This window comes from Pseudophryne corroboree, chromosome 8 (assembly GCF_028390025.1).
Source record: "Pseudophryne corroboree isolate aPseCor3 chromosome 8, aPseCor3.hap2, whole genome shotgun sequence".
Lineage (NCBI taxonomy): Eukaryota > Metazoa > Chordata > Amphibia > Anura > Myobatrachidae > Pseudophryne > Pseudophryne corroboree.
Window position 1 is genome coordinate 263,499,384 of NC_086451.1, and position 14,536 is coordinate 263,513,919.

The following is a 14,536-nucleotide window of genomic DNA, read 5'->3' on the forward strand; positions in this document are numbered from 1 at the left end:
GCACCACTGCAATGGACTGGACTTATACAGCAGCACTGGGCATATGGCAGCAGAGGACACCACCACTGTGACTGCACTGATGCAGCACAAGACACCACCACAGGACTGATGCAGCACAACACAGCACCACTGCAATGGACTGGACTTATACAGCAGCACTGGACATATGGCAGCAGAGGACACTACCAATGTGACTGGACTGATGCAGCACAATACACCACCACTGAACTAATGCAGTACAACACAGCACCACTGGACTGGACTTATACAGCAGCACTGGATATATGGCAGCAGAGGACACTACCACTGAGACTGGACTGATGCAGCACAAGACACTACACTGAAGCAGGACAATGAGGGGCAGATTTATTAAGCCTGGTGAAAAGATAAAGTGGAAGGTGATAACGCACCTGCCAGTCAGCTCCTGTCATTTTTCAAACCCAGCCTATAACATGGAAGTTAGGAGCTGATTGGCTGGTGCGTTATCACCTTCCACTTTATCACTTCTCCAGGCTTACTATATCTGCCCCTGAGGACGGAGACACGTCCTCTCTCTACACTCTCCAATGTCGGAGTGAAAATTTCGGCGACTCACGGCTCCTTATATGGAATCCAAACCCCACGAGAATCTGACAGCGGGATGATGTCGTTTTGCCTCGTTCTGGTTTCCAAGTCAGGCGGGAAAACCCAAGCCTGACTCGGATCCGAGATCGGGTAGTGAAGTTCGGAGAAGAGGGGGGGGGGGGGGGTGTTGGTTCTCAGGGAACCAATCTCTAATAATCTATGACTTAATGCTAGAGAATCCTGTAACAGTCTCTCCAAAATGTACAGTTGCAATACTAATAAAAGGATATAATGTTATTCTTAATTGAAAAGATGACAAGGGGAATATTAAAATGTGCTGCACTCTGACATTTGATAAAGCTGCTAAACTTATTTGGGAGCAGCGAAACACGTCAGACCCCTGTTTTACACCATCTCAGCTTTGGCGATCACCAGTGTGTGTCTGAACCAGTCCCGGATCCACTACCAGCTTGCCATGCAGCAACAAGAGGATATCCCCAGCACTCACCAATACAAATGAGGACATTCTAAGTCTAATATGGACTCTCATGTATGGAAGCCTTTCCACCTCTAAAGTGATGACCGGTAAATATCCAAACAACCGAACTGTGCTAATTTAACCAAACCTCTATGGAATTAGTGGACTTATCTGGGCATATTATACAGGAACAGACACCGAGTGATCCCATTCTATACAGAAATATCAACTGAATGTGGTGTATGTAATTTATTTTATACAATTGTGAGGAGAGTAATTGCTAATTTTAGTAGTTTTATTGGTTTTACTATAATAAATTGTTATATCATTTAATATTGTTCCATTCCAATCACTTCATCAGTAGCGCTGCCTGTATATTTTCTGTTTAAAGACAGTATTCAAATTTGTCAAAGTAAAATACTAAATATCCAGTAATAACCAGGCACGGATACAGAGGGGGGCGGTGGGGGCGATCGCCCCCCCTAGCACACTTCTGCCTACAGACAATCTGTCTGTGAAGTCCTGCTCCTTAACCCCTTCCTATCTCAGCTGGCCGTCAGCTATAGTCAGTCAGCTATAGTCAGTGGTGTGAGTCGCAGCAGCTCACAGCGGGTGCCCCTTCCTCCTCACTCACCCTTTTGGCCTGCACGGCAGTTAATCAATCAACATAGTTTGTTGATTGAGACTGCTTTCATCTCCCCAGCGTCTCCTTGCTGATAACAGATCCAGGAAGTGTGGCTGTGTGTTGGGGGCGTGGCTTCACTTATAAGACAGGCTAGTGGGCTAATACAAACAGTATACTATAGTGTGTTTACTTTTTTCCACGCTGAGAGCATGCTGCATTCCTGCACCCAGAGACCAGCCAGAGGGACTTTCCTGCCAATCTGTGCCATTGACCAGCCTGTGGAAAAGGGACCATCTTACCAGCCTGTTGCAGAGGAACCAGCCAGTAAGAGATCTTCTTGCCATATTCCCTAGGCAGGGTATTACAGGTTGAGTCTCACATATGTGCGATACAGTAGAACAGAGGATGTCTGTAGTAGATGCACTTATAGGTTTTAAAATATTCCTTGTATTTCATAATATTAAACATTACATATCATGTCCTGTCAGTGAAATACTAAAATAATAGAGAGATGCGTGTAAAAGTACAGAAAATGTGTATAAAAATGCTATACAAGAAATATGGTGTATGCTAATCTGTCCTCTATTTGGTTACTTTCTCATAACACCATACTCCTTCTACAAGGTATCAACTCGGAATTGTCCTCACCGTGTAATTCCCCTACAAGGTGCCCTCACTATAGCCTCACAAATGAGTATTAACGTCTTCAAGTTCCTGTATAGCATTGGTCCTATAATGTGCATCAGTTTATATATCAGTGGGAGAGATCCCTTGATTATAAATGGCACCCTAATAGCTGGTAGGGATATATTGCAAGATAAGCAGGTAAAGGATTTGTTAGTGGGTGTTTGGTATAATAATCACTTCTACAACACATCAAATCAAAGTCCCCCAATATAACATCTATCCAAATCCCTAGAAATATTTCAATTGCTTGATATGGTGCGTCCTCGGGAGCCTCACTCTCTTATAACTGATGTCATTACAGACAAGGGGCCTAATTCACACCTGATCACTGCTGTGCATTTTCTCACAGCAGCCGTTCAGGTTTGAACTGCACATATACGCTGGTGCATGCCAGACAGCCGACGGCCATCTCAGCCCTGCCAGGCAGAGGCGGACGCTGGGCAGGAGGGTGCGGGCCGGTGGCGTTTTGCTGCCTTTTTAGGGGTGCGGTCCAGGCAACGCAGGTGTGCCCGGACCGTGCGGGGGGCAGGCTGCTGCGTGACGTCACACGCAGCCGCTGTGACCCGGTCAGTGACTAGTAGCTCCCTGCCTGTGCGCAGGAGCTGCGCTGGTAGGGAGCTACTCATCAAGTACAAAAGCATTGCCGCTGTGCGATGGTTTTGAACTTGTACGGTGGGGAGTCAGACATGCGGGGCGGACTAGCCTTGTGCTGGGTCCCCCCCCCCCCCCCCGCATGTCTGAGTAACTGATCGTAGCTGCACGGCTACGATCAAGTTTGAATTATGCCAAATGTCTTGTCACTACTGTTGCCACAAATGCCGTATTTTGATGGCCCTCTATTATACCATCTATATGTTCATCATAATTTATGACACGTCATGTACAGTTGTGATACCTACAGTATACAAAGTTGTAATTCCCTAATATTGGGGTATAACAAAAAAATATTAAATTAAAGCAGAATGTCTGGATTAATTATGATTGACTTATTCTATATCAGCACCTCATATTAACATGAGAAACATTAACAATCTGATAATAGATTTATAAAATAGACAATCCTAGCAGTGCGCACAAGCAGAAAAAAAGCAGCTCGGTGAGCTCAATATTTTACTTAAAGGTATCCTCACATCTTCACCAAATATGTGCCAAAAAAGGTTGAATAGAAGTTATCCAGCGCTACTGCATACAGTATGTAGGTCATTCATAAATATACCACTTCAGATACAGCAGATGTCATATCTCACAGTATACTTCTTATTAGGCTCATTCAGATATACCCAAAATGTAAGAGATAAGCAATTATAGTGAAACACTGTTTAATAATTGTAAGATTTAATATGAGAAAAACGAAAACATATAAACTCCACACAGATCACATGTATTTCCAAGTGGCCAAATTTTGACAATTCCAGCTAGACATGAACTGTTATTTAAGCAGTTCAGAATGCACTTGAAACAGTGCAAGTCCTGGGTTCTCCCACTGGTGCAGGCTCAGGTTTGGCTGAAATTTACAATTATTAAACAGTACTTCACTATATTTGCTTATCCCTTTCATTGGAGATAGCTGAATGAGCCTAATAAGAAGTATGACATCTGCTGTATCTGAAGTGGTATATTTATGAACAACCTACATATGCAGTAGCACTGGCTAAATTCTATACAACAATGTGATAATACCTATAATTCCTTAAATTAATTGTATCAATCAGATAACTATGGTATACTTGCAACATTTTTCTGGAAAAAAAAGGGTGGTGGGGGGATTTCCCAAACCTATGTGGCACATAGATGCAAAAGGGATTTTAATCTACAGGTGAACTCCTGCGAGTATTACGTACTCTCACTTAATCCTGGTTAGTCTCAAACTCCATTATTGGACAATTACAAATGTGGAATTCATCTATTAGGGTTGGCAAGTGTTGAGTACTGTGTGGGATTATCAAATAATTGGTCTAACCCCCCAAGACTCTGTGCCTAAAATCCCCTTGGTACTATTCAGCAGTTCCCCTTATTATAATAATATAACAGGGTATTATAATGTGTCTTCCCTTCCTGGTTCAGTAACACATAAAATGCCAGTTGTTACCATTTGTATCCATAAAAGTTGCTAGTATCCCAAAGAAAGGAATTATAGGTATTATCACATTGTTACTGTTTCTCATTTTAATATAATGCGCTTATATAGATTCAGTCAATCATCAAGGTTTATGATAATACTGTATTTCATAACGACGTTGACATATAAACCTTGATGATTGACTGTCTCTATATCAGTACCTCATATTAAGATGAGAAATAGCTGCAAATAATTACTCCAGACATTTTGTTTATATTTAATTTTCTTTTGCTATACCCCAATATTAGGGGATTATAACTTTTTATACTGTAGGTATCACAATTGTACATGACGTGTCATACATTATGATGAACATAAGGAGGGATTTGGATAGATGTCATATTGGGCAACTTTGCTTTGATGTGTTGTAGAAGTGATTATTATACCTAACATCCACTAACAAATCCTTTACCTGCAATTATACCTATTTGTGTGATGGATGAATTTGGACGGGAGAGGGGAGGAGTCAAGATGAGAGGGGTCAAGATGAGAGGGGTGGAGTCAAGACGAGAGAGGGGAGGAGTCGGGACTGGAGAGGGGAGGGGTCAAGATTAAACCGTAAACCGCCCCCCCTAAAAGAAAAGTCTAGATCCGACCCTGGTAATAACAGTAGATAAGAGAGAGACCAATTAGTAAAGTATACTTTGACATGGTAATGAGAGCGCCAGGCGTCTGTAGTCAGTAATAGAGCTGGTGATGAATTGAGTGCAGCGCAGGAGTCATGCGGTAGGTGGAGCTGAGCGACGGCGGTGAGTGTCATTAAACTCTCATAAATCACGTTATCATTGACAGACTGGGGTAATTGATTTAGCAGGAGCGTCTGGCAATGGTAACGTATGCAAAGTGTATTGAGGTGATGACTTTATGGGGCAGACATATATTACCATTTGTGCATAGTGGAAGTGATTAAATCAGACGTTTGTGTGTACAACAGTGTTTAACTTTCCCAACAGGTAACTGTATCTGCAGGTCACGTGACAAGTATTCCCTGTATTGGGCCCATCAACAGGGCTGTGAATATTTTAATTACAACTAAACGAACGCAAACGGGTGTAGGCTGGTACCAGACAGATGTTTCGTATTCTGATGTTGAAAAGAGGCTGCAGAAATTCGGTTACATTTACCTATAGATGTTATTATGTTAAGTAGCCCATGAGCGCTAGGGGCGGGCTGATGATTCGGTGATGTGACCCTCCTGCTGGGGAAGGAGGACTTTATTTTGGATAGGGGGGGATGGTCACCGTTGCAACTGATAAAACACTTCTACCCCCTATGCAGCCATCGTTAGACCCCTGCCAGTCACACCATGTGCGCTGTGGTGGTCCTTCTGCTGGTGTTTGCTATTAGGTCCTGCTCGGGACAAGCTGGAGAGTACTGCCATGGATGGGCTGATAACTACGGAGGGTGGCACTCAGGTTTCCTGTGCCCGGAGCGCTATGACCCGCCAGAGGCCACCTACTGCTGCGGCTCCTGCAGCTTGCGGTACTGCTGTACGGCCAGCGAGGCGAGGCTGGACCAGGGACTGTGCCCCAGCGAGGAGAAGGATGAGATGCCCAGGGAAGGAGTGCCAGGCATTGATCTGCCAGCCCCAGGTAAGATTGGTCTCCTCTTACTCTGTGCCCTTCCTGTGTAACGCACCTGAATGTTCACAGACTGACTTATGAGTTGCAGCCGAATTGATAACTTTTTCACTTGGAAGTCTTCAGCTATGATGAAAATATACTCAGTGAATGTGTGTTTGTGCTAACAACGGGGAAATGTGGCGGAAATGTTTCTTGTACAACTTTTGATAATGTTTTGTATCTGTTTCTATTCGGTATCATGAACGTTCTAAACGCTGTTTTGTACCACACACGTCTTTAGCAAAATAACACTGTTTTTGGTAAATTACTCAAATATTAGAATTGAATCTCATCAAGCTGGGTACACACTGGCAGATATATCTGCTGTTGGTTGTTCATACACACAGAAAGATGCATGAATATATCTGCAGATACTGCATATTGCCCATCTGCTGTGTGGTACAGCAGAAGCAATACCCCTTTTCCACTAGCTCAAAAAACACGGGTAAATGCACGGGGGCGCGCATTTACCTGTGTTTTTTGCAAGTGGAAAAGGGTAAACCCGGATCAAGTGACCCGTGAATCCTACCCGGCTATTTACCTGGGTAGGACACGGGACTGATCCGGGTAGGGTTGTAGTGTAAACGGGAGCCGCGTCGATGCGACACGGCTCCCATTTACACTGTATGGAAGGGCGGCGCTGGGAGATCATGTGATCTCCCTGCGCCGCCCCTGCCGCGTCACTAGAAGCGTCACCAACCCGGCATATGCCGGGTTGTGACTGCTGATGGGAAAGGGGCCGAGCACGGGTCGCAGCAGGGGGCAGCTCCCGTGTCAGGCTCCCGGCTGCGACCCGTGCTCGTAAGTGGAAAAGGGGTATAAGTTAGTTACTAGATATGTGATTATTTCAATTGTGATGTATGGTAAGGTCCTACTAACGCTAATATACTTTGTATTGCAGTGCCTACATACCTACCATTCCTTCTGGTTGGCAGTATATTTGTGGCCTTTGTCATTGTGGGCTCCCTTGTGGGAGTGTGCTGCTGCAGATGCCTGAAGCCTGAAGAAGGGACCCAGCTTGTTCTTCCTGCACCGCAAAGCCGACTATTGGACACAGAACCATCTACAGACCACTCAAGGCATTCCAGTTCTAGCTCCAATTCGGCTCCCCGTGGATCTATGGGAAACTGTCCTCAAAATATTTGCTCTCTGGGACCTGAAAATATCAACCTGTATATGAAAATGCCCCCATCATTTCCAGTCATGGGTTGTCCCCCAAATGCTCAGTTTATGCACAATGCCACAAGTGGCACTCCTTTCTTACAACCACCATTCATGAATTATGCTTTGCCAACTGAGCATGCCATAATAATGACCCCAGCTTCTTACATCGACGTCAGAAACTGTTACTCACAGGCTACAAATACCTACCTGTCACTACCCCAGCATATTGATCCAGCTGTGCAGGAGGAACTGCCTTCCAAGAGCTGAGAGCAGAGAAAAGATGTGTTCTGTCATTAAACTGAGCTCTAAAAGCACAGCAGCGATAATGATTAAGATCGGTCTGTGGGTAATGAAAGTGAGGAACTGTATTTGGTGAATCTACCATAACGTGTCTTGGTTTGATATCACACCTTGAGGGGAAAAAAAAACTTTAAATCTGACTGTTATGCCTCGAACTATATTCATCATCTCCAAACCCAAAGAGTTAAGTCATGGGGCAAACAAATGGCAACCTGGACTAAATGTCACCAGATCTAGGGCTGCAGGGCTATGAATCTCTGGAGCTGTCACCAATCTTTTAGACAGCTTCTTCTGAAATGTAACTACAGTAAAAGGACATTTGGGACATCTTGCTTGGAGGGTTCTAAAAAAAAAAAAAAAAAAACTTGTTTATTATTTTGTTTGCTAACTTTAGTACATAGGGGGTAATTCAGAGTTTATCGCAGCAGCAAATTTGTTAGCAGTTGGGCAAAACCATGTGCACTGCAGGTGTGGCAGATATCACATGTGCAGAGAGTGTTCGCTGTATGTTATTTTGTTTCTGTGCAGGGTAAATAATACTAGCTGCTTTATTTTTACACTGCAAATTAGATTTCGGTTTGAACACACCCCACCCAAATCTAACTCTCCCTGCACATGTTATATCTGCCCCCCCCCCCCCCCCCTGCAGTGCACATGGTTTTGCCCAACTGCTAACCAATTTGCTGCTGCGATCAACTCTGAATTAGGCCCATAGAGCAGAGGTTCTCAACTCACCCCAACTGTCTACCAGGTTTTAGTTATATCCATATCGCAGCACAGATGGTTAAATCGTATTGACTGAGGTGTTAATTGGTCTATTCATGAAACAGTGAAAATAGTGAAGACGTGAGCTAGTGGAGAAGTTGCCCATGGCAACAAATCGGCTTTTAAGTAACCTTTATCAAGTGCTTTCTATGAAATTATACGTAGCAGCTGGCTCACTTCTCCACACTTTTCACTGCTTCGTGAATAGACCCCTTGGCACCCCTGTCCAAGCATGGATAAACTTAAACCTAGACAAGTGGGGTGTCTTGAGGACATCGTTTGAACCTCTGCAATAGAGCAAATAAAGACTACTTCCACGGAGTGCAATCCTGCAACAGCTTGACTGTCCCTGTTTGTAATTGTGTTGGTTCACATGAGTGGGTTAGTGAAAGTCTTTTCTCACGTGTTCCTCTTTAAGAAGTGTTGTAGGTACTGATCACATACCACACGCATACATGCATGTAACCTTCTCACAGGTAGTAGTTTAAATAACATTACAAACCGAATGTGTGTATAATATATACACAATAATATTTCACACTAGGTTTGTCATGTTGTTTTTACAGCTACCCGTGTGATACATACATACATACATACATACACAAACTGATTGCTGCCACAGAACAGCACACGCGTCTCTGCATAGATATCAGTGATCACCAAATCTGCAGCGTTTTTCAGAGTACAGCAGTCCACGTGTGAGGAAAATCTTTAGAATGCTCATGTGAATAAATCATTGTACCACTGGCATGGTAAATATCCCCTTTTCCATAATCCTTTATTTAACATTGCATTGACACCTTTTTGTTTTAAATTAAACTATGCTAAAAAAAATATTTTCTATGGCTATTGTATTTGCTTCTGGAAGAGGAGCATCCTATTTAACTTTAGCAATGTTAACTGCACTTTATTTTATATTTTTACAATAAAAAAAACCAAATTGTTAATGACTGTTTCCTGATTACTGGATACTTGAAGTGTGGAACAAAAGTATTTGGAGTGGAGTTGGCATGCTAAATAGGCTTTAGAAATTCAGCAGGTTCATAGTGTTCCATTATCTGTATAAACCAGTGAGTGGCTATGCATTGGTAATCAAGGTTTCTTTATGTACAGAAGACCTTTTTAATAACTACTTTTGTTACCAGACAGAAGCCATTGTTTACACAACTCGCCCTTCACCTCCCCCTCTTGGGCAAAGGTGAAATAATTTAGCATGGGCAGTCCAGGTGTCTCCAAAATAGCCTGAGCCTAATTGCTGCTCGCCATGAAAACATTGGGCTTTTGTCTAGATATCATCTAGTCATGCTAGGACAATAGGAGTAGGTTTAGGTGCTGATGTCCCACAGGATTTGCATGCTAAGGGATTTAGGCTAAACCTAATAGAAACTTACATGTGATGGTGTTGCTCCCTTAAACACAATGATGAATTGTTATCTAGAGAACAGGCTTTAAATATAAACTACACATTACTTCTAGTCACTGTGTCCGACCAATGTAGTGTGACCATTTTGGAACTAAAATGCAAGTTGGCTTTCATTTTGCCTGTAATCAAAGATTCTCAACAAAATCACCTTTTTAAGCCGAAGTATTGCTTTAGCCTTGTGACTGTTTATGGGTTTTCTTTTATTTTTATTTATTTTGACTAAACTCTTGTCTTATGTTCACAACCCTTTTATTAACACTTTATTTTGGTTGTGATCGTTTGGTTTGTGAGCACCTCAACGTGTAGCAGTAAATTTTAATATAGCCCCATTAGGAACATGAAAGGAAATCTTCTATGCCATGTCTTTGAATGGGTCATCCTGTGGCTGAAAAATCAATAATTCCCTTTGGATTTAGGGCCTTATTCAGTATGCATCACACCTGCAATGGGATTAGATTTTTGGGGTAGTGTGCAGGACCTGGTCTGCACATCCTGGGAGATGCGATCACATTGCAGTGATGCCAATTCCTCTGCCTGGTTGACAGGCAGGGGTGGGGTTGTGAGGGTGTGGAAATGGGAACGCGGGCTGGTCCAGACCGTCTTCAGGTTGACCGCATGCAGCCGCTGTAAGAAAAAAGGGGACTACCTTATTTTTCTTACGTCCTAGAGGATGCTGAGGTCCATTTTAGTACCATGAGGTATAGACTGTTCTACAGGAGCCTTTGGCACTTTAAGACTTTTTAACAGTGTGAACTGGCTCCTCCCTCTATGCCCCTCCTCCAGACCTAAGTTTAGAAAATGTGCATGGGAGACTGGCTGTACATCAGTGAAGCTCTACTGAGTTTTGCTGAAAAAGACTTTGTTAGGTTTTTTATTTTACAGGGAAGCTGCTGGCAACAGCTTCCCTGCTTCATGGGACTTAGGAGGGTGGGGGGTGGGAGTAGGAACCAACTTCTCCATTAGTTCAATGGCTCTGCTTCCGCTGACAGGACACCATTAGCTCCTGAAGGGTACTGTACACAGCCCTTGCCTGGCTGCTGCTCACTCGCACAGCACTGCCGCCACCCCCTAACAAAGTCAGAAGGCTGGTGAGTATTTACCGGAGACCTGCAGAGAGGGGTTCTCAGGTCACCATGGCGGCATAAAGGTACCAGCGCAGCGCGGGACACTGCACACAAACATGTCTCTCAGCACAGGGTGCAGGGCGCGTGGGGGGGGGGGGGCTCTCTGAGGGACATGGTAAAATCTTTACTCTCACTGGCACTAAAGTACACACATGGGAGCCGCTGGTGTACATACCCCTGCCAGTATAAATATTGTATTTACTGAGGCTGAACCGCGCCATTGCAGGGGGCGGGGCTTCTCCGACTTGCTAGTTACACTCAATTGGTGCCATTTTCTCCTCACAGAGACGCCGCAGCGCTGATCCTGAATGCTTCTTCTCCTCACACATCGCTGATACAAGTACCAGGGTGTTGTAGAGGGAGGGGAGCACCATAGGGGGTCATTCCGAGTTGTTCGCTCGTTGCCAATTTTCTCTATACTGCGATTAGTCGCTTACTGCGCATGCGCAAGGTTCGCAGAGCGCATGCGCTTAGTTATTTTACACAAAAGGTAGGTATTTTACTCATGGCCTAACAAGGATTTTTCATCGTTCTGGTGATCGTAGTGTGATTGACAGGAAGTGAGTGTTTCTGGGTGGAAACTGGCCGTTTTCTGGGAGTGTGCGAAAAAACGCTGGCGTTTCTGGAAAAAACGCGGGAGTGTCTGAAGAAACGGGGGAGTGTCTGGGCGAACGTTGGGCGTGTTTGTGACGTCAAACCAGGAACGAAACAGGCTGAGCTGATCGCAGTGTAGGAGTAAGTCTCGAGCTACTCTGAAACTGCTAAGAATTTTCTATTCGCAATTCTGCTAATCTTTCGTTTGCAATTCTGCTATGCTAAGATACACTCCATAGTGTGTAGAGGTCTGCGGACTTCATATTGGATAAAAGCGCTATGTGTGTATGTATGTGTGTGTGTGTGTATGTATGTGTATATATATATATATATATATATATATATATATATATATATATATATATATATGTGTATATATATATATATATATATATATATATATTCTCTTTATTGTATACATATAGGACGCGTGGTGTGGACTGGCAATTCCCTCTGGGTTCCCCTGACAGACATTAGTGTAGGTCTGTCACCATTAGCTCCCCTGTGTGTGAGTGGTGTGACTGTACCCGTGTGTACCATGTCTAGAGAAAGTTCTTCCCCAGAGGAACCCATTTTAGAGGCACAAGAGTGTTCTGAGCCGGTATGGGTGAGAAAGTTGCAGAGTAAAATGTCTAAACTGGCAAAGAAATTCTGAGTCTGAACAACAGACAAAGTACTGGAGACAGTCTGTGGAGGATGCACTATTTGCTGATCCCTCCACGTCATCCACTCAGGACCCTTCCAGTTCCCAGAAAAGGTCTCTGGCTCAAATTATGCTAAGGGACACTGACACAGTTTCCGACACTGGGGATTTGAGGGGGGTAGACCCCAAACTGGCTAAGAGCATTCAATGTATGATAGTCGCTATAAAAGAGGTGTTAGAATTTACTGACACAACACCTGCACCTGAGGAAAAAGATTATTTTAAATTAAATAAAAAACAGGTGGTGACCTTTCCTCCATCTAAGGACTTAAATGCATTCTTTGAGGAATCCTGGGCTAACCTGGAAAAGAAGTTTGCTAGTCCTAGATGGTTGCGGGTAGCGTACCCTTTCCCTGAATAGGACAGGCGTAAGTGGGAGTCTCCCCCAATGGTAGACACCTCAGTCTCTAGGTTGTCGAAGAAAATTATTTTACCTGCCCCAGGGTCAGCTTCATTAAAAGAAGCTGCTGAACGCAAATTAGAGACGACTTTTAAGTCCATCTATATTGCTACGGGTACGTTACTCAGACCCACAATTGCGTCTGCGTGTGTAGGTAACGCAGTGGAAAAGTGGGCAGACAACTTGATTGTTAATATTGACACTGTCAATAAAGGTGATCTGCTTCTAATTCTAGGTCATATCAAAGATTCTGCAGGTTACTTGGTGGAGGCTAGGAAGGACGTTGGCTTACTGGGCTCAAGGGCCTCTGCTATGGCGATTTCAGCCAGCAGGGCACTCGGGATCCGCCAATGGAATGCTAACGCAGAATCCAAAATAAATATTTTTTGCGCTCCCTTACAATGGGGAGGCCCTCTTTGTTGAGAAGCTTGATGCCATGATATCAACTACTACATCGGGCAAGTCAGCATTTCTGCCGTCGGCAGCTGCGTCACCTAAAAAGTATATCATTCTCATATTATGCAGTCCTTTCGGCCCAACAAGTACAAAAAGGCAAAGGGTAACCCCTTCTTCGCAGGAAGAGGTAGGAAACCTACAACACCATCAGGCTCCCAGGAGCAGAAGTCAGCAACTACTTCTGCAAAAGCCACAGCATGACGCTGGCGCTCCCCTGCGGGAGTGCGATCGGGTGGGGGCACGTCTACTATTTTTCAGCCAGGTCTGGGTTCACTCAGATCTGGATCCTTGGATATTACAGATAGTATCCCAAGGTTACCGGTTGGAATTTCAAGACCTTCCCCATGCCGATTTTTCAAATCAGCCTTGCCAGTTTCTGCACAGGACAGCGCAAATGTCCTGAACGCAATACACAAATTATGCCAAGACAAGGTAATTTCCTTGGTTCCTGCCGAACAAAAGAACCAAGGTGGATAAAATGGGCATTTATCGCGGATTATGCTTCGTGTGCCTCAGTATAATCCCTGATAAGTGCTGGCATCGGGAATAAGCGTTAGCAAATTGGATAGCCCTCGGTGAATCCATTATCCGTGGTAAATTATTTTGATACCCCCCTTTTTCTGTCAATAGAGGAACAGGGCCCCTTCCAGTGTAGGGCTTGTAGCTGGTACTCCCTGAGGAACCAGGAAAGGGAAGAATGGGAAATCACCTGTCATAAACTCACATCCAATCTGCACCCCTCTCCTCTGAAATCTTGCTACCATAGCATGTGCCAGTGTGTTCGCCCTGGAGTGCGGTGAGGAGGTCCCTTTCTCTGGCGGCCTGGAGCAGGATGGATCATGGTGAGAAGGTCCATGTAACTGGAGCTTGTAGCGGGTCCCTTGTAGCTGGAGGATCATCCAGCATACACATCCCTCATCCCGTCTCTCTCGCTCGTCATCTCTTATCCTGTATCTCTCTCTCCGAAGCTCTCATCCAGTCTCTCTGTCCCCCTCCCTTATCCTGCCTCTCTCTTGCTAACTCTTATACCGTCTCTCTCTCTTTCTTGTCGTGTCTCATACCATCTTTCTCTCTATTATTCCACCTACAGTATCTCTCACCATCTCTTGTCACGTTTATTCCTCTTTACCCCTCCTCTCTTCTCCAGTCTCCCTCTACTTTTTATCCCATCTAGCTCTCTTCCACACACCTCATCTTTCTGTCTTTCCAAGTCCCTGCCCCCTCTCTTCCTCTCATCTCTTTTCCCTACACAACGTCTCTTTACCCCTCTTTTCTCCTGTCTCCCCCTAGGTGGCTCTGTGTAGCAGATACATTGAGCCGGCTGGGCGGCACTCTCTGGACTTAATTTGCAGCAAAATAAATCCAGTAGACAGCGGTGCTTAAGGGCCCCATACACTACTGCGACATGTCCATCTGACATGTCACGGGCGATCACCCCCGGCAACCTCCCGGGGGGCAGGATCGCCCAAGATACATCGTATGCTATCCTTTTGCATACGATCCCAGCCATGC

General features: G+C 44.5%; 1 protein-coding gene across 2 annotated transcripts; it reads left to right on the forward strand.

Moving 5' to 3' along the window:
• The first annotated feature begins 1,680 nt into the window (after positions 1 to 1,680).
• On the forward strand, positions 1,681 to 9,271 carry LOC134947708 (protein shisa-1-like). 2 transcript variants are annotated; one of them, XM_063935658.1, is made up of 3 exons: positions 1,681 to 1,991; positions 5,752 to 6,065; positions 6,997 to 9,271. In XM_063935658.1, exons 2-3 carry the CDS (start codon positions 5,780 to 5,782, stop codon positions 7,524 to 7,526), a joined length of 816 nt encoding a protein of 271 aa, XP_063791728.1. In that variant the 5' UTR covers positions 1,681 to 1,991; positions 5,752 to 5,779; the 3' UTR covers positions 7,527 to 9,271. The 2 variants fall into 2 exon arrangements, with proteins under 2 accessions (XP_063791728.1, XP_063791727.1); XM_063935657.1 differs by lacking the exon at positions 1,681 to 1,991 and having other exon boundaries at positions 4,990 to 6,065.
• The last annotated feature ends 5,265 nt before the right edge of the window (positions 9,272 to 14,536 follow it).